Raw genomic sequence first — 22,680 nt, 5'->3', positions numbered from 1 at the left:
CAATGATACATGTCAGGCAATACAGAGAAGTGGTCATAAGCACAGGTTTGAATCATGACTCTTTCACTTACTAGCTTTACAACCTTGGAAAAATTTCTTAACCTCTCTGTGCCTTAATTCCCTCATCTGTAAAATAAGTATAATAGTAGTAATCATCTCAGGTTTGTCATGCACCTTAAATGAGTTACACAAGTAAAACACACCAGTGCGTGCACTACGGTAGGTGCTCCTAAATATTCTCTATTATAATTATTTTGATTATTTTTATGAGGCAATACCTGTTGTCTAGGAACTTATGATCTTAAAAGGGGAAAAGACACAAGAAATTTTGAAAGAATATGACAAGTGCTATGTCAAACATTAGTGCTTGGGAGCTCAAAGGAGGGCCGTTCTTTCCAATTATAAATATACTCTAAACGATAAGACATAGAGAGACCTGCTTGAACTGAGCTCAGCTGTTCTTAAGTCTTTCTAGTCTAGTACAAGTTATCTTAGATCCCTCCAAATGCTGTAGCCCACTCATTACATTCGTTCTTAGCCCTACTCTCCATATTTCCAAAGTATATTTACACATACTTATAACCAGACATCCTTTCTTTTGCTCTCTTTACAAAGGAAGGTTCTTCAAGGTGAGACCTGCATCTTTTACATTATTTATAACACATCATAAGGCTAGTAAAATTATTTTATTTTCACTTCCCAGAGCTCCCTGCCACTGTATAAATTGTGACCACGGTTTTTGGTAAAACTCCCAGACAAGGAATCCAGCAACTATTATTCTAAACTTATAAAATCTGAGACTCTTACCCAATTCAATGTAGACGGACTTATTTTGAGGTTGTATCTGCTGCTTTGTCCTCAGAGATCTCACAATTCCAAGGTTAGAGAGCTGGACACTAAGACTGGTTCCCTGCTAAGCAGTAAAGGATGATCAACAAATTGTTGGCCAGTTCTGTGCTTTTTTTTTCTTAACAGAAACTCAAAGCCATGGACAAAACAAATAGACCATTATCAATTAGCTAACACTTATGACACCTCAGAAAAAACATTTCGCAGACTACACACCAGAATGTATGAGTTTTGTGTGCTTTGAATACTTTTCCCCTCTCTCTGTTGTTCTAAATTTTTCTAAAGTAAATATGTATTATCTGTGTAGTATTTTTAAAGATAAGGAAAGCATTTTTTTTCTTTTTGATTTTGTTTTTGTCTTTCTTTCTTATTTATTTATTTAGTTAGTTTTGGCTGCATTGGGTCTTCGTTGCTGCACTCGGGCTTTCTCTAGCTGCAGTGAGTGGGGGCTACATGGGCTACTCTTCGTTGCGTGTGCAGGCTTCTCATTGTGGTGGCTTCTCCTGTTGCGGAGCACGGGCTCTAGGCGCGGGGGCTTCAGTAGTTGTGGCTCACAGGCTCTAGAGCGCAGGCTCAGTAGTTGTGGCACACGGGCTCAGTAGTTGTGGCTCACAGGCTCTGGAGAGCAGGCTCAGTAGTTGTGGTGCACCGGCTTAGTTACTCTGCGGCATGTGGGATCTTCCTGGACCAGAGCTCAAACCCGTGTCCTCTGCATTGGCAGGTGGGTTCTTAACCACCACACCACCAGGGAAGCCCCCAAGTAAATTTTTAAAAAGGATAAATGAAAATAAAGAAAACCCAGCAATGGGCTTCCCTGGTGGCGCAGTGGTTGAGAGTCTGCCTGCCGATGCAGGGGACACGGATTTGTGCCCTGGTCCGGGAAGATCCCACATGCCATGGAGTGGCTGGGCCCGCAAGACATGGCTGCTGAGCCTGCGCGTCCGGAGCCTGTGCTCCGCAACGGGGGAGGCCACAACAGTGAGAGGCCCACGTACCGCAAAAAAAAAAAAAGAAAACCCAGCAAGCCTAAGAATATTCAGTACAGGAGAGAATATTTAGAAATGGGACCTTACTCTGTTGAAGCTTTCCTTCTTCTTTTTAAGCCCTTCAACATCTACCGAAAAGTGAATGCTGGTACTATGAGAACTTTTTTTTTTAATTAATTAATTTATTTATTTATTTTTGGCTGCATTGGGTCTTTGCTGCGCGTGGGCTTTCTCTAGTTTTAGTGAGCGGGGGCCACTCTTCGCTGTGGTGCGCTGGCTCCTCATTGCGGTGGCTCCTCCTGTTGCGAAGCACAGGCTCTAGCCTCGCGGGCTCTAGAGTGCAGGCTCAGTAGTTGTGGCTCACTGGCTTAGTTGCCCCACAGCATGTGGGATCTTCCCAGACCAGGGCTTGAACCCATGTCCCCTACATTGACAGACTCATACCCACTGCGCCACCAGGGAAACCAGAGAACTATTATTTTTAAGGTCTTCATTATTCATCCACATATGAATAACAACAGCGCAAATCTCTGCATTTTCTTTGACAATTACACTTTTAACTTGAAGCAATTTTCAAATGTTAAAAACCGATTTTTTTTTTTCCAGGCAACTTTTCAGAGGAAATAAAACAGAAGATATTTCCTTGTCCCTGGAGAACTGCCATAAGATGGTTATTTTAAAAACTAGCAAGCTGACCATCAGTGTCCTTGTGTCTTAGACAGATATGGAGAAAAATATGTTCATCAGAATGAACAAAGCACTAAAACCGGGGACCTTCTCTCGTCTCCTCTAACTCTTGTTTGGCCACTTAATTTACCATCTTCCCTTGTTTACTGACTTTTTATGTAAATCCATAAGCATCTAGCACACTCACCAACTCACAGTGCTCAATAAGAGATGTTATCGGAATACACAAAAATGGCCTTACCAAGGTAGGATTTTCAGGTTCACTCTGCTGAAGTCTTTTGGCCCGGTTTCGGTAGCCCATACTTTGAATGATAGAAACTTCCTCCTTTAGATGCTCAGGAGAGTTATTTTCCTTTTTTGAAAAGTTATAACTGTTTGCAACTGTGAATTACAAAGGAAAACATTATTTTTGTAGTTAGAAAAAATGTATTAATTGTAAGCAAAGAACCAAGAGAAAGCCTGTGTATGCTCTTTGTTGTACAATATTAAAACAATGCATTAGGGCTCCCCTGGTGGCGCAGTGGTTGAGAGTCCGCCTGCCGATGCAGGGGACATGGGTTCGTGCCCCGGTCCGGGAGGATCCCACATGCCACGGAGCGGCTGGGCCCGTGAGCCATGGCCGCTGAGCCTGCACGTCCGGAGCCTGTGCTCCGTAACGGGAGAGGCCACAACAGTGAGAGGCCCGTGTACCGCAAAAAAACAAAACAAAGAAAACAATGCATTAAAGGTTGCCTATACTTTTTTAAAAAATGAACTTCAGAAGTTCTACTTCTAGGAAACGAACACATAGACCAAAGTTATTTCTACTCCTTTTTTTCCTACCTTAATACTAACAAATTTGCCTATTAATACCATATTTCACTGAAACTAAAATACCAGTGATATAAAATGCACCATCATTTTCTGTACCACTAAGAAAGAAAACACTAAATTAAACAATGACACACCATTAATGGTACACTGCTCCCAATTTTGGAGATGTGCAAATAAAAAAACGTGCATCTTAGGATGGATAAAATAAGGTGTGAGACCAGTGGGAATGATTTAAAAAATAGATTACAGGGGCTTCCCTGGTGGCGCAGTGGTTGAGAGTCTGCCTGCCGATGCAGGGGACACGGGTTCGTGCCCCGGTCCGGGAAGATCCCACATGCCGCGGAGCGGCTGGGCCCGTGAGCCATGGCCGCTGAGCCTGCACGTCCGGAGCCTGTGCTCTGCAACGGGAGAGGCCACAGTAGTGAGAGGCCCACGAACCGGAGGAAAAAAAAAAAAAAGATTACAGATAAAGGGCTAAAGTTAACCTAGACCAAAAGGTCTTACCACCTATTCAAATAAAATAATTCCACAAACTTCCATTTTAATAGATGGCCACTTGAGCATTGGCCCCTGGGGTTATGCAACACTTACTCTGCAATCCTGTGTCAAGCTCAAAAGCATGAATGATCTTCAATAGCTCTTCAACAAGCTGACTAAATCTTGTACTTTCTTGTAGGCTTCTGAAAGTAAATTGTTTGAAAGACACACTTAGCAATAGATTACCAACTTTTTAAGGACACTAAAATAAGGAAAGACATGTGAACAAATAAAAAAAGAAGTAGCAACAGTTAAAAAAAAAACTATATGGAAAGAACAGAGCTATTAGTGACATTACACTAATCAAAACATCACTGACAGCAGAATAAACCACATAGCATATTGATTGTTTTTATAATTTTTTTTGGCCATTCAAACTTACCAAAAGCCTATAATTATCTAAAATAATAGTTCTTTGAATCCACAGTAGATATAAATCCACTGCAGAGAGAACTTATTATTCTTAACATCTGAATCCCATCCACCCAAAGTGCCACTTCTAGCTCTCAGGGATTTCTGCCAAATGATAACTACATTATTTCAAAATCACAGATAGATAACAATGTCCAAAGAGAGATTTTGGTTTAGGACAGTTGTAGGACAATATAATTTACTTATTCATTTACATATCTGAGTGACTACTATGTGTCAAACATTGGAAAAACAGTGTTGACTGAGACAAAGCCAGTGCCCTAATAGAACTTACATCCTGGCCAGAGGGACACACAATATATAAATGCATTGCATATGTGTTTGTGTAAATAAGTAGAAATATACGCAAGGAAGAAAAATAAAAGCAGGATCAGGACAATGGGGGCAGGGTGGTACAGTCCTATATTAGATAAGACTGCAAGTTCTTGCATCATATAGAAGGATTAGAAAAAGGCAATGAATTGCTAGTACCTGTATAAAGCAGATGTACTGTAAAATTTTCAGAAAAATGACTTTAGAAATAATTTACCCTGTCAGCTAAACACCCTTTTTTATATATTTTTCTACTGATGAGTGGTTTGATAGGAATATCAGCTATGTTATTAAGGAATTTCTACTTTTCCCTGTTATTGTCACTTCCAACCTCCCAACTACCCAAATTATATACCTTCTGGTTACATCATTCTTACACAAAGGACACTGTGAAGGCCCTTTCTTCTGGTTGAGAAGTTTCAGCATACAAAATCTATAAATTTTAAAGAATGAAAAGAACAACTCAAGTTACATTTTTTTTTTGCAGAGAGAATATTCAAAAAGCAAATAGCCATGAAAAGATAATCTCACAACTGCCCTTAAGAGTCATTTTAAAGGTAATGGCAGGTGAATTACAACCAATGGCCTTCTTTAATTGTTTTTAGATGCTGTAAAATCAGAAAACAAACTATATAAGCAAAGATCTATGAAAACTGAACTTACATGCATATGGCTTACTATTATGATCAAATAAAACTTATTAAAAGTTAATATGGCATATTTAATGATATACTCATAATTATTTCATGCTGCATAATCAGACATAAATGGTAAGTGGTTCAAGTAAAATGATTATAATTAGTTTAAAAACTCAGCACCTCAATACAAAAGTTATAGTAATCAAGACCGCATGATACTAGCATAAGGATAAACATATACATAAATGGAATAGAATGAGAGTACAAACATACATCTATGCTATTGTTGATTTTCAACAATAGCACCAAAACAATTAAATGGAAAAGGAATAATCTTATCAACAAATAGTGCTGGGACAGCTAGATATCCACATGCAAAAAAATGAAGATAGACTCCTACCTCACACAATACAGAAAAATTAACTCAAAATGGATCACAGAACTAAATGTAAGAACTAAAACTATAAATGTCTGTGACCATGGGTTAAGCAACGATTTCATAAATAAATAAATGGCAAAAACACAAGCAACCAAAGAAAAAATGGGTACACTAGACTACATCAAACTTAAAAACTTTGGTGCCACAAATAATACTATGAAGAAAGTGAAGGGACAATCCACAGAATGAGAGAAAATATCTGCTAGTCATATATCTGATAAGGGACTTGTATCCAGAATATATGAAGAACTCTTAAAATTCAATAAAAAAGAAATAACCCAATTAAAAAATGGGCAAAGGATATGAAGAACTATATTTTCCAAAGGAGATATACAAATGGTCAATAAGCACATGAAAAGATGCTCAATATCATTAGTCATTAGGAAAAAGGAAATCAAAGCCACAATGAGATGCCACTTTATGCCCACTATGATGGCCCTAATTAAAAAGACAGATAATAATAAGTATTGGCAAAGACGTGGAGCAACTGAAATCCTCATTCATTGCTGGTGGAAATATAAAACAACGCAGTCACTTCGGAAAACTGTTTGGCAGTTCCTCAAGATGTTAAACAAAAAGTTACCATAAGACTGCAATTCTACTCCTAGGTTTCTTTCCAGGAGAAATGAAAACAAGTCCACATAAAATCTGTACACAGGACTTCCCTGGTGGCACAGTGGTTGAGAATCCGCCTGCTGATACAGGGGACACGGGTTTGAGCCCTGGTCCAGGAAGATCCCACATGCCACAGAGCAACTAAGCCCATGCGCCACAACTACTGAGCCCACATGCCACAACTACTGAAGCCCGTGCTCCTAGAGCCCATGCTCCGCAACGAGAAGCCACCGCAATGAGAAGCCCATGCGCCGCAACGAAGAGTAGCCCCCCCGCTCACCACAACTAGAGAAAGCCCACGCACAGCAACGAAGACCCAACGCAGCAATAAATACATAAAATAAAATAAAATAAAATAAAAAACAAAACAAAACCCCTCAAGGCTAGAAGAAAACATGCTCCTTTTTATATTCACAATGCCCAACAGAGTATCTGGCATAACCACACTGCTCACTAGACATCTAAGGAATGAAGGAGGCTCATTCAGGGTTTTAGAATGGCTTTGGATAAAGAACAATTTTGTTGTTTGTCTCAGACACTGAATATGGCTAAGAAGACTTGAAGATCATATGCAACATGTTCAGAGTCTGCTTCCTTTTTTTAATAAATATTTTAACATTTATTTATTTAGGCTGCGCCGGGTCTTAGCTGCAGCATGCGGGCTTCTTAGCTGCAGCATGCTGACTCTTAGTTGTGGCATGCGGACCCTTAGTTCTGGAATGCATGAGGGATTCTAGTTCCTCAACCAGGGATCGAATCCGGGCCCCTTGCATTGGAAGCACGGAGTTTTACCCACTGAACCACCAGGGAAGTCCTGAGTCAGCTTCCTTAAGAAAGGAAAATACTGCTCCCATTGGCTGGTGGTGTCCATAAAAATCAACGTTCCCTTAGGAAGAAGACAAAAGAAGACTCAAAAGAGAGGTAGAATGGAAAAAAGGGAAGAGAGCAGAAATAGCTGTGGTGATGATTATTAAAAGCAGTGATTCACACTGATACAACCAATATTTACTATATGTCCAATATTGTTCTAGATGCAAGAAATTCAGTGGAAAAGGAAAACAAAATCCCTGCTATTATAAAGGACATAATATTAAGGCAAGGGAGTTGACTGGGGAAGGGAGTAGAGAAGATACCGACATTGAAGAGAGCCAGGAAAGAAGATTTAGGGAGCTGAAAAGGCAGTGGGAATGGTGAGCCAGCAGACACTTAGAGAGCACTTTTTACTGGCCAGGTCCTTTAACATGCATTGCTCTCTCTGTCTACACAACCCTGAAGTATTACCTTCATTTTACAGTAGAGACTTGTCCCAGATCATAAAGTAATCAAGTAACTGGTAAAGGTGATATTGGATCTAGAATTGAACTGTAGCAAAGCCCATGGTTTTTCCACCAGAGAAAGTAATTGTAGGTAGGTTTGGTCAAGGAGACCCAGGGGTCCTTCTTCACTTATATAGTTGCTTGAACTACCACATTGCACTTGACAACAATTCTATAGTTTAGGGGACAGGGGTATCAAAAAGCTACCTGCTCTGTATATAAAGCCCATTTAAACATTTATTTATTTATTTGGCGGTGCTGGGTCTTAGTTGTGGCATGGGGGATCTTCATTGCCATGTGCGGGACCTCTGTTGCGGCATGTGGTATCTTTAGTTGCGGCATGCGGGAGGCATGCGGGATCTAGTTCCCCGACCAGGGATCGAACCTGGGCCCCCTGCATTGGGAGCACAGAGTCCTAACCACTGGACCCAGAGAAGTCCCATAAAGTCCATAAAGAGCCACAAAATAGAGGCTACCACTCCTTGAGAAGATGCAAATACTGCCTGCACTCTACCATAATGGCTCTAGGAGGCATCAATGCATCACACTGGCAAATGGTACAATTCAACAATTCAGAGTAGAGGTAGGGAGGTAATTCCCTAAACATAGTACTGCAGAATACAGCAGCTAAGATATTGCGTGATGCCAAGCTATAGATGTTTCAGCCTGTACAATAATTACATAAGTAACACAGGAGAACCAGATACGTAGAAATCAACCAAGATATTATGAGTTCCAATCTTTCTTTATGGTAGAAAAAGAACAGACTCATAAAGGCTATTAACTAAACTCAAAAGAGAAAATGAACTTGTACATGACTTGAAAAGACTGAGCTAAGGAAAATATTGACAGATCAACAGAACAGTGGCATGTTTTTCAGGGCTCAGAAGAATTTATTAAACTCTGTTTTAGAGCCCTGGGTAATCTATGTGATGCACTAATTAAATGAAAACACATATACAAGTTCTACATAAGGTTCTTAGTGAAAAGGTCTAAGAAAAGTTTTGGGATTCTTGGGTTTCTAAAGCCCAATGGTTAAGGAAAGGCAATACATTTTTAAAGAAAATGCAGTATGCTTTCTAAAGGGCAGCTTCAGCTTTTTAAGAAAACGCTGATGGAGAATAGTAAAATCACAGTGCCACAAACAATCTTGGGGGACTTTTCAGAGTACTCATTTTTGAGCACATCTACACCCTGCACAGTTTAACAAGTTATGGAAACTCATCTAATTTTGAGTTGCTTGTCCAAGTCTATCCTGGCAGGAAGCAATGAATTAATAGTTCTAACTATAGGCAAAATAAAGGCAAGCTGACTTTTGGCTACCTTCAGTTATACTGGGTGCCCTGGCTTACTATCAACAGAGCTAAGATAATAAACAAATACGGTATCTTGTTAAAGGAAATAAAGACCCTGAGAGCTCCACAGCTTAGCATCTCAGCATCCACTTATGTTGCTGGTCCCACCAAACCTTGTCAGTTTGTATAAATAAGGTTCTGTTTTCTTTTCTTTTAAATTTTATTTATTTTTGGCTGTGTTGGGTCTTTGTTGCTGTGCGCAGGCTTTCTCTAGTTGTGGCAAGCAGGGGCTACTCTTCATTGCAGTGCATGGGCTTCTCATTGTAGTGGCTTCTCTTGTTGCGGAGCATGGGCTCTAGGCGTGTAGGCTTCAGTAATTGTGGCACATGGGCTCAGTAGTCGTGGCACATGGGCTTAGTTGCTCCATGGCATGTGTGATCTTCCCAGACCAGGGCTCAAACCCGTGTGCCCTGCATTGGCAGGCCGATTCTTAACCGCTGCGCCACCAGGGAAGTCCTAAGGCTCTGTTTTTTTTTTTTGCGGTATGCGGGCCTCTCGCTATTGTGGCCTCTCCCGTTGCAGAGCACAGACTCCGGACGTACAGGCTCAGCGGCCATGGCTCACGGGCCCAGCCGCTCCGTGGCATGTGGGATCTTCCCGGACCGGGGCACGAACCCGTGTCCCCCGCATCGGCAGGCGGACTCTCAACCACTGTGCCACCAGGGAAGCCCCAAGGCTCTGTTTTTTTAATCAAACCTCTGGTTTGTACTTTAGTTCCAACAATTAAGAAGCTATCTTTTTTTCTTTTTTTAAATTTTTATTGGAGTAGAGTTGATTTACAGTGTTGTGTTAGTTTCAGGTGTAAAGTAAAGTGAATCAGTTATACATATACATATATCCACTCTTTTTTAGATTCTTTTCCCATATAGGCCATTACAGAGTATTGAGTAGAGTTCCCTGTGCTATACAGTAGGTCCTTATTAGTTATCTATTTTATATACAGTAGTGTGTATATGTCAAGCCCAATCTTCCAATTTATCCCTCCCCGACCAAGAAGCTATCTTGAGCTCTTCATCTGGGAGATTCTGCCTAGTTTCCCTGCCCAGTATACCAGTCCCCTGAGTCAAGGCTCTTGTCTCCTAGGGATGAGAATCTTACCACTAACCCTCAGCCTCCTATGGCTGGGTCCCTGCTACTTTTCTTCCCTTATAACTACCACCCTGAACTTCTCATTTCTGCTGCTAGACTCCTGAGAGACTATGTTCAATCTATTTGCTAGATTATCCATCTCTTGCCTATTTCTGGACCTCTGACATACCGACCTACTACTAGATTACAGAATTCCCTGGTGTCATGATCTAACATATCCAGCCGTGAAACGTCCCCAACACTGATTCACCACTTATCTGGATCTCCTCAGTTAAATGACCCCAAGACTTGCCTTATTTGGTCTATCTGGTCTTTAAACCTCAGTCTTCCTTGGTCTATTCCCTCTTAGTATCCTCCATGTAAGTGTATAGAAAGGTTATCGTTGCAGAGCACTGCTTCTCAAACTTCAATGTGCATAAGAATCTCCTGGGGATCCTGTTAAAATGCAGATTCTGATTCAGCAGGTTTGGGGTAGGGCTGAGATTCTAGGAAGTTTCCATGTGATGTGGTTGCTACAGACCCATGAGTCCCACTTTGAGTAGTTAGTTTCTAGAGCTGTGTTGTCCAATACAGCTGCCACATGTGGCTATTGAGCACTTGAAATATGGCTAGTCCGAGCTAAAATGGAAAAACACAAGCTTTCAGAGACTTACTACAAAAAAAGAATGTCAAATATCTCATTAATATTTTTATATTATATTTTGAAGTGATAAAATTTTAGCCATAATTGGGTTAAAAATATATAACTATATTAATTTCACCTTTAAAAAAAACCTTTTGGTAATATGGCTACTAGAAAATTTAAGTTAGATTTATATGGCTCAGATTATATCTCTTTGGACAATGTGGTCTAGATCTTTCAAAAAGTATTACACATTTCATCTGTTGTTTGGAAACTGCAAGCTAATGCATGAATGGCCTAAGTAATATTTTCTAAACTGGTACCATTGTACTTTTTGTATATCTCATGAAAGATTTCAGAACTACAGGCTTACTCCAGTCAATAAAGCTGCGTTATTGTTAGCAATTAGAGTCCACCTTGAGAAAATACAATGAATGCTTGGGGGTATTTTTCTGAACTTTCTTATCATATAGATCAAGGTGTTATTCAGACTATAAAGGTATTACAGAAGATATGTCATGAAAAAGTTGATCTATCACAGAGGCATTATACTAAACTTTTAATTCTAACTTATCACTTGAAATATGGCTGGCTAGGGCTTCCCTGGTGGCGCAGTGGTTGAGAGTCCGCCTGCCGATGCGGGGGACACGGGTTCGTGCCCCGGTCCGGGAGGATCCCACATGCCGTGGAGCGGCTGGGTCCGTGAGCCATGGCCACTGAGCCTGCGCGTCCAGAGCCTGTGCTCCGCCAACAGGAGAGGCCACAACAGTGAGAGGCCCGCGTACCGCAAAAAAAAAAAATATATATATATATATATGGCTGGCTATTCTGCTTTTCCTATCCTCCATGTTAGGAATTGCAAGCCTTTTTCACTCTCCTCCAGTTGCCAACTCAACAGATGTCTTTACCTCCAACTTCACTGAACAACAACTATTTCTCTTTCTAGCATCCATTTTCTAGTTCCAATCCCTCTGTCTCCTCTTGAATCTTTCTCTCTTGCAAATATCATCTCCCCTCTGAGGGCTCCTTCCTTCTGTAATACAACTTCTCTCTATATATGAAAAGTTAGTTTCTTTTTCCTGAACATATTCTTTCTTCTCTTCAAACCTTTGCTCATATTATTTCCTCTGCCTGTAAAACTGCCTTCTTCCACAAGCTCTCAAAGTAATGAATGTTCATAATTTAATCTCTTCTTTACACACTATAATACCATATATTCATTATTCAAGGTGACAGGAAGGCATATAGTACATTTCAGAAAGATTCTTGTCAAGAAACAGTGAAAGTCCCAGCATTTAAAAGGTTAGTCTTCAGCTATCTGTAACCTTTTAAATAGTGGGACTTTAAAATTTTGTTTTATAAAGGTATTGATCTACAAAGAAAATGGCCCTATACCACAGACAGTTTGAGAAGCTTCCCTCTAGAGGCCACAAAACTAAAAATTCTTGAAGGAGAGATAAAGCCGTGTTGCCATGACACCTGACCAGGAAGAAGGGCCTGAAGAATGAGAAGGAAACTGGGAACAGAGCTAGGCCAGTGGGGTGACCTGGAAAAGGGGTGAGAGACAGTGGAAATGGGCTCTGGATCCTTGTTGGGACAGATAAATAGCAAAAAGGTAAAATTCAGAGGAAGGAAGGGGCTGGCCAGCTGGCAGACTTGCGCTCAAAGGATATCCCTCCAAAGGGAACAGGTTTCCTCCAGCTTCAGCCAGCCCTCATTATCCTTAATGCAGAAGCTTTTCATGTTTTTTAGGTTACAGAAACGTTCCAAGCTGATGAAAATTATGAACTGTCTTCCCAGAAAACTGCACAGGCCCATAGTTTTTAATACAATTGAACTTAAAATTCAATATAATTCTAGGAAATTCATGAAAACCATTCATGAATCCCAAGTTACAAACTCTTGAATCTAAAAATTCCTTAGAGGATACATAAGAAATTGATAACTGTGGTTTTTTTCTGGGGAGGGAAGGGAGAGGCAGGGGTTTGAGGTAGGAGGGAAAAGTATTTTGCATCATATATGCTAGTAAACTCATTACCATTGACATGGCTTGCCTTTTCAATTAAAAAAGAAAAAAATGCTTAAAAAGAAATAAGTTGGCATTCAGGGCAAGCCTCAATCATAGCTTAACATCAAGGAAAGGAGAAAACCCCCTGTTCCATAAAATTATCTACCAAACTTTTTCTGAAATTCTTCCATCAAGAAACATATCCATTTCAAAGGGCAAAATCCTTAAAAATGTAAATATAACTTGAATCATTGGTATGAATGAATTTCAGCCTAAATATAAACTGATATCAGGTCCTTTCCTATTTTCACAAGGATTATGAAGCAGGTAAACACTGAACCTTAGAGGGCAGAGAGCAGAAGGACATGCAGAAATGAACAGAAAGGAGAAACTGGGACAGTTGAAACACAATTTGCTTATTTCGTAACTGCTTGCAATCTGCTTTCACCCATGGACACAAAAAACAAACAGCTGTTCAAAGTGATTTCATATCCCACTAGATAAATATGCCAATATTTTACCACAAAGTATGGCTACAAAAACTTACGACTCTTTTTCAAATAATTGAAGAAGCTAAAGCTTTAATAAAGCTAGGTGTTTCCTGTGTTATGAAGGATAAGCACAAAAGCTAATAATGGAGCCACATAAAACATTCAAACTTACTTGCAAAATATGTGATCACACTTTGTGGAAACAGGCTCTTTGATCAACTCCAGACTAGAAGGGTAGGGGGAAAAAAAAGAAAATAAAAGAAATGAGGTTCAATAACTCATTTAAAAGTAAATGAATAAATGAATTCTTAGTAAAGAAGTTCAACTTTAAGCTGCTATAACTGAGTCAAAGTAAGGCTTTAAGTTCATTCAATAAATATTTATTAAATGTCTGCTTTACTAGGAACCAAAAATACAGCAGAGAATATGATCCTTACCCTCAATGAGCTTTCAGACATCAAAACAGAATATATCATTCTTTTCTATATTCTATGTTATCTTTAGCATTAAAAAAATCAGCTGATATTATTTCATATTAGTTTTCACTGATACCTTTTTTGAGCTATCATTGTGGGTGCACATCCTATATGTTAACTAAACTTTAAGCTCCACAAAGAGAAAAACTTCTTGTACTTCTTTTGAATTCCCTCATAGCACTTTTTTGGCATGTGATTGCCTTTTTTTTTTTTTTTTTTTTTTTTTTTTTTTTTTTGCGGTACGCAGGCCTCTCACTGTTGTGGCCTCTCTCGTTGTGGAGCACAGGCTCCGGACGCGCAGGCTCAGCGGCCATGGCTCACGGGCCCAGCCGCTCCGCGGCATGTGGGATCTTCCCGGACCGGGGCACGAACCCGTGTCCCCTGCATCGGCAGGCAGACTCTAAACCACTGCGCCACCAGGGAAGCCCCTACTTTTTATTTCTTAATATGGAAGGCTTAAAGCATTTACACAAATAAAACAGTAAAATGAACTCCACGTACCATAACCCAATTTCAGCAATTATCAGCTCACAGCCAATTTATTTCATCCATACCAAAATCTACTCAAAGCCAAGATTATTTTAAAATAAATCCCAGGGGATTTCCCTGGTGGTCCCGGGAGTAAGACTCCACACTCCCAATGCAGGGGGCCCACGTTCAATCCCTGGTGGGGGAACTAGATCCCACATGCATGCCGCGACTAAGAACCTGCATGCCGCAACTAAAAAGATCCCGCATGCCACAACGAAGATCCCACGTGCCGCAACTAAGCCCCGACGCAGCCAAAATAAATAAAATAAATATTTTTTAAAATCCCAGCTGTCATAGCGTTTCATCTATAAATATTGCAGAATACATCTTTCAAAGATAAAGACTTTTTTAGTTTAACCATGAAACCATTATTACTCCTAAAAAAAAATTTCCCTAGGGCTTCCCTGGTGGCGCAGTGGTTGAGAGTCCGCCTGCCGATGCAGGGGACACGAATTCGTGCCCCGGTCCGGGAAGATCCCACATGCTGCGGAGCAGCCTGGCCTGTGAGCCACGGCCGCTGAGCCTGTGCGTCCGGTGTCTGTGCTCCGCAACGGGAGAGGCCACAACAGTGAGAGGCCCGCGTACCGCAAAAAAATAATTATAATAATAAATAATAATAATAATTTCCCTAGTATCATCTAATATACAACTAATGTTCCAATTTCCCTCACTGTCTCATAAAAATTTAATAATTAAATTCATTTAAATCAGGATCCAAATAAGATCCACACACTGCATTTGGTTGATATATCTCAAGTCTCTTTTACAGATTTCTCCTCTTTTTTTACCTCATCATTTAAAAAACTAGGTCATTTGACCTCCAGAATTTCCCACATTCTAGATTTTGCTGATTATAACCCTATGATGTGGTTTAACTTGTCCCTCTAACCTCTATTTCCTGTAAACTAGACCTACAGGCAGAGTCAAAATTGGGTTCAATTTTTTGGCAAGAACACTTTACAGATGGTTCTGTGTACTTTTATTACATCACTTCAGGAGGTACATGATGTTTGGTTTGTGATTACTTTGTAAGAACAGTGTAATAAGTACTCACTGAAGAAAATTTAGAAAATAATAAACTTAGAAAAATATTAAAATCTCCAGAAAAGAAAATACATCACTCAAATTCTCATCTCTACCCATCTAACCACAAAATCTCAAGGCCCTCCTGAGATTAATTCATTTACTAATATAACAAGTATTTATTGGGCATCTACTATGTGCAAGCACTGCTCTTGGAGATGCAAATACAGCAGCAAACAAAATAAAGCCTGCCCTCACAGAATTTACATTCTAGTTGTGGTAGGCAGTTGATTGAGAAACAAACATATATGGGAATAAATGATAAAAAGAAAAATAAAGCAGGGTAAGGGGACAGGAAGTGCAGTGTGTGGGGAGAAGGGTATATACAGGGTAGTCAGGAAAGGCCTCACTGAGAAGGTGACACTGGCAGACAGCTGAGCAATGTGAGGAAACAAGCTGTGCAACAGTTGGGGGAAGAACATTCCAGCAGAGGGAGCAGAAAAGACAGACTCTGAGCAGGACCATGTCCAGGGTTTTTGAAGGACACCGAGTAGGCCAAGGTCTAGGATGAATCATCAAGGGGGAGGTACGAGTAGAAGAGGTCAGAGAGGTAGGTGGGAGCCTGAGCACGCAGGAACCTACAGGCTATTTTAAGTCTTCAGTGTTTATTCTGAATGAGAATTCCAGAAACTGATTCTTGGTAAAGTTCAGGCAAGACATCAAAGAACAGGTAATCTGTGTATGTGGTAGGAATGTGGTTCATTAAATGTTTAACTCTTTAGAAAAGGATCACAAGAAAAGCTGGGGGACAATAGCCTCCTTATGAAAGGTTTGGTAACACAACTCTTGCAATCATGGGGTTTCTGACGCAGCACAGGGCAATGAAAAGAAAAATACCAGAGTAAGTCAGAAGACTGGGTTTCTACTACAGTTCTCTTTGTTAGCAGAGTGATCTCAGGTCAACCACTCTACCTGAACCTCAGTTTCCTTCTCGGTCACCCACTCTACCAGTCTCTTGAGGTTATTCTGAGAATAAAATTAAATGCTACTTGGGAAAATGTTTACAACCTGAGATGACTTGTACCAATGTTAGTATTATTATTGGGACTGAAAGTGATTTTAAAAAGAAAAACAAAGAAAACTCTGACTTGTTAGTAAATCACTATTCCTCAGATAGGCTAGACAGCAAAAGAAATTCTCAGTAAAAGAGAAGTTGGATTTAGCTATGATACCAGATGGCTTTCATTCTCACCACTGACTCAATTCTGAGATAATTATATTTCAGTATAGTAATTAAAAACCAAGCTATACAAACATACTGTAAACACAAACTTTGAACAGATGAAAACTCCAATACATAAAAAAGTAATTACTGTTGAAGGAAAAGCTTGAAGAGAGAATGGGAATGAAAAGAAAAAAATTAAAATGTTCTCTTCTAGGTCCTGATGAAAGTAAATGTTTACTATAAAAGTGATTCAGGGACTTCCCTGGTGGCGTAGTGGTTAAGAATCCACCTGCCAATGCAGGGGACATGGGTTCGAGCCCTGGTCCGGGAAGATCCCACATGCTACAGAGCAACTAGGCCCGTGCGCCACAACTACTGAGCTTGTGCTCTAGAGCCCACAAACCACAACTACTGAAGCCTGCGTGCCACAACTACTAAAGCCTGTGCGCCTAGAGCCTGTGCTCCGCAACAAGAGAAGCCACCGCAATGAGAAGCCCGCTCACCACAATGAGAAGCCCGCTCACCGCAATGAAGAGTAGCCCACACTTGCCGCAATTAGAGAAAGCCCGCGCGCAGCAACAAAGACCCAACTCAGCCAAAAATAAATAAATAATAAATTTATATTTAAAATAAATAATTAAAAATAAAATAAAAGTGACTCAAATATTTTAAACTTTTGAAACCAGGAAATATTTTAGGTCTACTGCGTATTTATATTTAGAGCTTCCAACATGGTAAGTGATTGGAGAAAGAAGCTAGGTTAGGTTCAAAAAACAACCACCACCCACTGGGATACACATTTTAGCAAACGCTTCGAAAGTCAAAGAATTTTTTTTTTTTTTTTTGCAGTACGAGGGCCTCTCACTGCTGTGGCCTCTCCTGCCGCGGGGCACAGGCTCTGGACGTGCAGGCTCAGCGGCCATGGCTCACGGGCCCAGCCGCTCCGCGGCATGTGGGATCCTCCCAGACCGGGGCACGAACCCATGTCCCCTGCATCGGCAGGCGGACTCCCAACCACTATGCCACCAGGGAAGCCCCGAAAGTCAAAGAATTTGTATATTCATATGTAAAGAGTTAGAATGAACTACCAGTTATCAGAAATAAATGCCAATAATGACTCAGGGGCCAGGAGAAGGAATTTTAGCTTGAGACCTCAAAGAAGCTGGAAACCTACCCTATAGTTACCATAAATAACACTGTTTCCATTCACAGTCAGGAATCATTTAAGACATTAACTGCAAATTGTACTGTTCTAGGCAATGTTAAAAAAAAAAAAAGTGAACTAGGTATGAGTTTCAGAACAGTTTTAGTTTTAAAACCAGGTCTATTTCTAATAGAAAACAGATTGAGGACTTCCTTGATGGCACAGTGGTTGAGAATCCGCCCGCCAGTTCAGGGGACATGGGATTGATCCCTGGTCCGGGAGGATCCCACATGCTGTGGAGCAACTAAGCCCGTGCATCACAACTACTAAGCCTGTGCTCTAGATCCCGAGAGCCACAACTATGGAGCCCACATGCCACAACTACTGAAGCCTGCATGCTCTAGGGCCTGTGCTCCACAACAAGAGAAGCCACTGCAATGATAAGCCCGTGCACCGCAAGGAAGAGCAGCCCCCGCTCACCACAACTAGAGAAAGTCTGCGCACAGCAACCAAGACCCAACACAGCCAAAAGAAAAAAAAAACATTGAAAAAATAAATAAATATGGAGCTGGAAAATACACAGTAGTTGACTGAAAATAAAAATTTAACATTAACTTTCATTCTCACATCTTTAATTTTTATGTATCTGAGGGGTTTTTTTTGTTTTTTTGTTTTTTTTTTGCGGTACGCAGGCCTCTCGCTGTCGTGGCCTCTCCCATTGCGGAGCACAAGCTCCGGACGCGCAGGCTCAGCAGCCATGGCTCACGGGCCCAGCCACTCCGCGGCATGTGGGATCCTCCCGGACCGGGGCACAAACCCATGTCCCCCGCATCGGCAGGCAGACTCTCAACCACTGTGCCACCAGGGAATCCCCTGTATCTGAGTTTTTTTATTTGATAGTTTACTTTGCCAGAATGAGAAAGAACATTACATTATTATGACTGAGTCCCATGGAAATGTAAAATAAATGGACCCAAATGCCATACTATTAAGGACTTTTTGATCACTCTTTGTAATCATCATGAGTAAGTTTTATGCTTTTTCAAAAGCAATTTTTTTTCCAATTGTCATTTCCTGCTTGCCTGGCTCTGATGTTTCATAAATTAGGCTGTAAAGCTCATTTAGCTTTGGTTCTTGTTTAGCTGAAATGTTGAAAGGCAGGGGAGCAGAAGGTAGGTTACTTATAAATCTTGTTTCTCTCTGAAAACACAACTTGCATTTTTAAAAATCTTATTTGACTCCAAGTATGAAAAACAACTTTCATGAAGCACAAAGCAAAGGTAAAACTTTTCAGTTTACTTTTTGAATAATACCCACCACTATCACCATGTTAAAAACCACTAAATTATCAAAGAACCAATTTAGTTTATTACTTAATACCTTCAACAAATGTTTACTGAGTGGCTACTATGTCCCAGATACTGTTCTAACTACTGAAGATATAAAGTAAATAAAACAAATAAAAACCTCTGCCCTTGGGAGTTTATATTCTGTGGGGGTTGAGAAAAAGGATAAATGAATTATACAGAATGTCAGATAGTTTTAAGTTATGTAAAAAATAAGCATTATGGAAACATAGGGGGATAAGGGATGTGTTGAGGGTTGGAGTGTTACAATTTTAAATTGGGATTGTCTGCCTCTTTGAAAGATGGTATTTCAATCAAGATTTGTGAGCCATGCAATTACCAGGGGAAGAATGCTGCAGGCAGAGGGTGTAGCAAGCATAAAAGCTCAGAGGCAGGAGAATATGTCACATGTCTAAAGAGCAGCAAAGAGGCCAGAATGACCAGAATTAAGAGAACAGAAGGAAGAGGGTAGTCAGTAATCCTCCTCAATTGCTTTTCTGGCTTTTTACCAAGAAATTCTGAGGTATGGTTTTTAATTTATTTTATAGATTTAAGAGATACCATTGAGGTCAGCTAGTGACTACCTGGGGTTCATAAACTTTGTTGTACCATGGACCCCCTTTGGCAGTTGTTAAAGCTCATGAACCCCTTTCTTAGAGCAATGCTTTTAAATATATAAAATACAAAATATAAAATTACATAAGAAACTAATTATATAAGAATACAGTTCTATCTATAGGCCTCCAAGGGTCATGGAGGGTCAGCAAGTTAAGAGCTCCTGCATCCACACAAGATAACTTTCTGGGGTGATGGAAACGTTCTATATCATTCATTCATTCATTCATTTATGGCTGTGTTGGGTCTTCGTTGCTGTGCGCAGGCTTTCTCTAGTTGCAGCGAGCGAGGGTTATTCTTTGTTGCGGTGCATGGGCTTCTCATTGCGGTGGCTTCTCTTGTTGTAGAGCACAGGCTCTAGGCTCATGGACTCAGTAGTTGTGGCACGTGGGCTCAGTAGTTGTGGCTTGGGGGGCTCTAGAGCTCAGGGTCAGTAGTTGTGGCTTGGGGGGCTCTAGAGCTCAGGCTCAGTAGTTGTAGCGCATGGGCTTAGTTGTCTGCGGCTTGTGGGATCTTCCTCGGCCAGGGCTCGAACCTGTGTCCCTTGCATTGGTAGGCAGATTCTTAACCACTGTGCCACCAGGGAAGCCCGGAAATGTTCTATATCTTGACTGGGTTACTCAGATATATATACACTTGCCCAAACTCATAGACTTGTACACTTAAGCTCTCTGCATTTCACTGTATGTAAATTACACCTCAATCTAAAAAAACCTTTACTATTCTAGTCCCGTCCTTATTTTGTAGATGAAGGAAACAAAGTCTCACTCAAAAAGTCTAAGACGGGCGAGGGGCAGTATAGGGGTTGGGGGTGAGAGGTACAAACTATTAGGTGTAAGATAGGCTACAAGGATGTATTATACAACATGAGGAATACAGCCAATATTTTATAATAACTGTAAATGGAGAGTAGCGTTTAAAAATTGTATAAAAAATAAAAATTTTTAAATAAATGAATAAATCTGGGGGGTGGGGGTCAAAGAAACTTGCTAAAGGCTTTGAGGACTCACAGTATTCTTATTTAAATATAGTACAGGGCTAGTTTCAACCAAAGGTTCTCTCAAGACCTACCCACTCACTGACACCAAGCATTTGTGATTTTATTTTGCCATTATTAACTATGTCCATTCCAAGTGATCAAGTTGGTTGTAGAGATGGAAGAAATGCCCAAATGCCACTTAAGCCAAACCAGAGCCTTGCCCCAATGTAGAGCCAATCAAGACAGTCTGTGGACATTCAAGACAGGGGACTGTGTGTGTTGAGGTGACACAGAGGGAAGGTTAGAGTGGAGAAAAAGGAGTAATTTCTTATATTCCTAAAGCTCTTCAGTTAAGAAAAGCAGCAACTTTAATAGCTTAACCTTAATAAACATTATAATTTTTTCTCCTTTCTATCTAAGGTCAATTCTATTCATTCGCATCGGATATAAGGAAGAATCTCAAATTAATAAACTCTTGACTTACCAGATTGGACACTCTAAGATTTTCTGCATAGCATTAAGGACATTTTGTACTTCTTCAACGTGATTCGCAGAAAAATCCATTTCTTCCTGTTCCCATGAACTTTAACACATGAACTTAAATATATATGTAAATAAATCACGTTAAAAGGTTTAAAAGCTTGATTTCATTAAGTGCCATTTAAAATTGGAATGCTTTAGTATCAGATCAACCATAGAACTAATGCCAAAAACCTTATTTTAAAAAAATTCTATCAGTTTTTTGGTAATTAAGACCATTTAAATTCTCTATTTTTTCACATCTAGCCTCCAATCACTTCCTTTTGGTCTTTTCCTTTCTCCAAGAACGGGAAAGCCACAGTGGGGTGACTGACTGGGTGAGTGGTGGTAGCCACCTAATTCGCCAATCATCCCGGCTGTTTTCTATTTCTCCCTTAAAATCAAAATCAACACCAACCAATGCTCCCCACCCCTGTCCTTCCCCAGTGTTTCCCACTGGCCTGCACTCATCTCAGGATCCTCCTCAGGCACATCCATGCCAGCAGCGTTGTGCCAAGGGAGGCTCGCCCCTCTACTTCCTTCTTGTCCCTTCTCAGAAACGCATATAAATCCAGTTCTTAACGGCTCTTCCTCCCACAAAATTCTGTTTCCTCCTCTTCCCAGACACATTCCTGCACCCCGCTTTCCCTCTGGGTCTCCATTTCACATATACCAGCCCATCTTTGTATACCATGATGTCCCCCTCAAGACCCATTCCAGTTTCCACCATCAGGACTCCCCCTCGGAGACACCCTGCCCCCTCCCTTATCTTCAGCGCCTCCCCCCGACCCCGTGTCCCACAAATTACCCCCCTCCCCACGATTTCCCCAGACTCAACGTCTTAGGCTTCTCAGGTTCCATCTTCCGCCCGCCCCTTGGCAGATAACACCCATCTTGCTCGCCTTCAGGAGTCACCTCTCCCCTGCTGTCTCCACACCTGTTTACTGCCTGTCCCCCGGAGCACCCTGTGGGCCCCTCTCCCTTCCCCAGGGTTCTCTCACCTTTATCCAGAGCAAAGCGTCTGTGGTTCCCCGGCCCAGAGGCCCAGTTCTCTGAAAAACCCCCCCGGACCGCCCTTGGTCAGGAACGCTCACACCGCGCAGTCGCAGTTTCAATTAATCTGTAATTCCCGCGCTTTCCTTTTGCCACGGAAACCGGCCGCTGGGCCTAGCGAGAGCCTCTCAGAACGCGAGAACGAAACACGTTACGGAAAGGCGGAACAGAAAGAGCTGAGCCTCTCGGGGTTCCTGATTGGTCACCCATTCTTTCCCTGCGTTACGTAATTAAAAAGAGACGGGAGAGAACGAATTCTGCTCGAGTTTCTAACAGGCCTGACCTTACCTCTACACTTCCAGTTGCGGCTTATTATGTCACAGTGATTGCTGTACTAGGGTCGGAATCGCTACCTGAGGCCCAAATATGAGCGCAAGACAGTGCCTAAAAGAGTCGAAGGAAGAGGCCCCATTCCCTCACCCTTTCCGTCGCAATGGAAGTCTCCAGTTTTGGTAAATAAAAGGGTTGTGGGGGGAAAACTACGATTTCCAGCATGCATTGCGGATCGAAAGGCCTTGGCCACAGTGTCCTTTGGAAACTGTAGTCTTATGGAGAGGAACTTCCGACACTGGAAGCGGGC

General features: G+C 41.1%; 1 protein-coding gene across 10 annotated transcripts in view; it reads right to left on the bottom strand.

Annotated features, from left to right (window-relative positions):
- BRCA1 (BRCA1 DNA repair associated) overlaps positions 1–22,310 on the bottom strand; it is a 61,443-nt gene extending 39,133 nt beyond the window's left edge. For 7 of the 10 annotated variants that reach the window (XR_003002909.1, XM_024742367.1, XM_024742374.1 and 4 more), the window contains exons 1-7: positions 22,049–22,310; positions 21,013–21,125; positions 13,362–13,415; positions 4,972–5,049; positions 3,927–4,015; positions 2,764–2,903; positions 808–913 (exon numbers count right to left, since the gene is read on the bottom strand). Coding sequence is in view for 9 of the 10 variants with exons in the window: in XM_024742367.1 (XP_024598135.1) it covers positions 808–913; positions 2,764–2,903; positions 3,927–4,015; positions 4,972–5,049; positions 13,362–13,415; positions 21,013–21,092 (547 nt within the window). In the remaining variant the exon portion in view is untranslated. The remainder of the gene's footprint in view (positions 1–807; positions 914–2,763; positions 2,904–3,926; positions 4,016–4,971; positions 5,050–13,361; positions 13,416–21,012; positions 21,126–22,048) is intronic. The other 3 variants (XM_024742369.1, XM_024742390.1, XM_024742409.1) reach the window with 1 other exon arrangement.
- Between the last annotated feature and the right edge of the window lie 370 nt (positions 22,311–22,680).

This window comes from Neophocaena asiaeorientalis, unplaced genomic scaffold, assembly GCF_003031525.2.
Source record: "Neophocaena asiaeorientalis asiaeorientalis breed wild unplaced genomic scaffold, Neophocaena_asiaeorientalis_V1.1 scaffold1, whole genome shotgun sequence".
NCBI lineage: Eukaryota > Metazoa > Chordata > Mammalia > Artiodactyla > Phocoenidae > Neophocaena > Neophocaena asiaeorientalis.
This window is presented reverse-complemented; position numbering and strand designations above follow the sequence as displayed.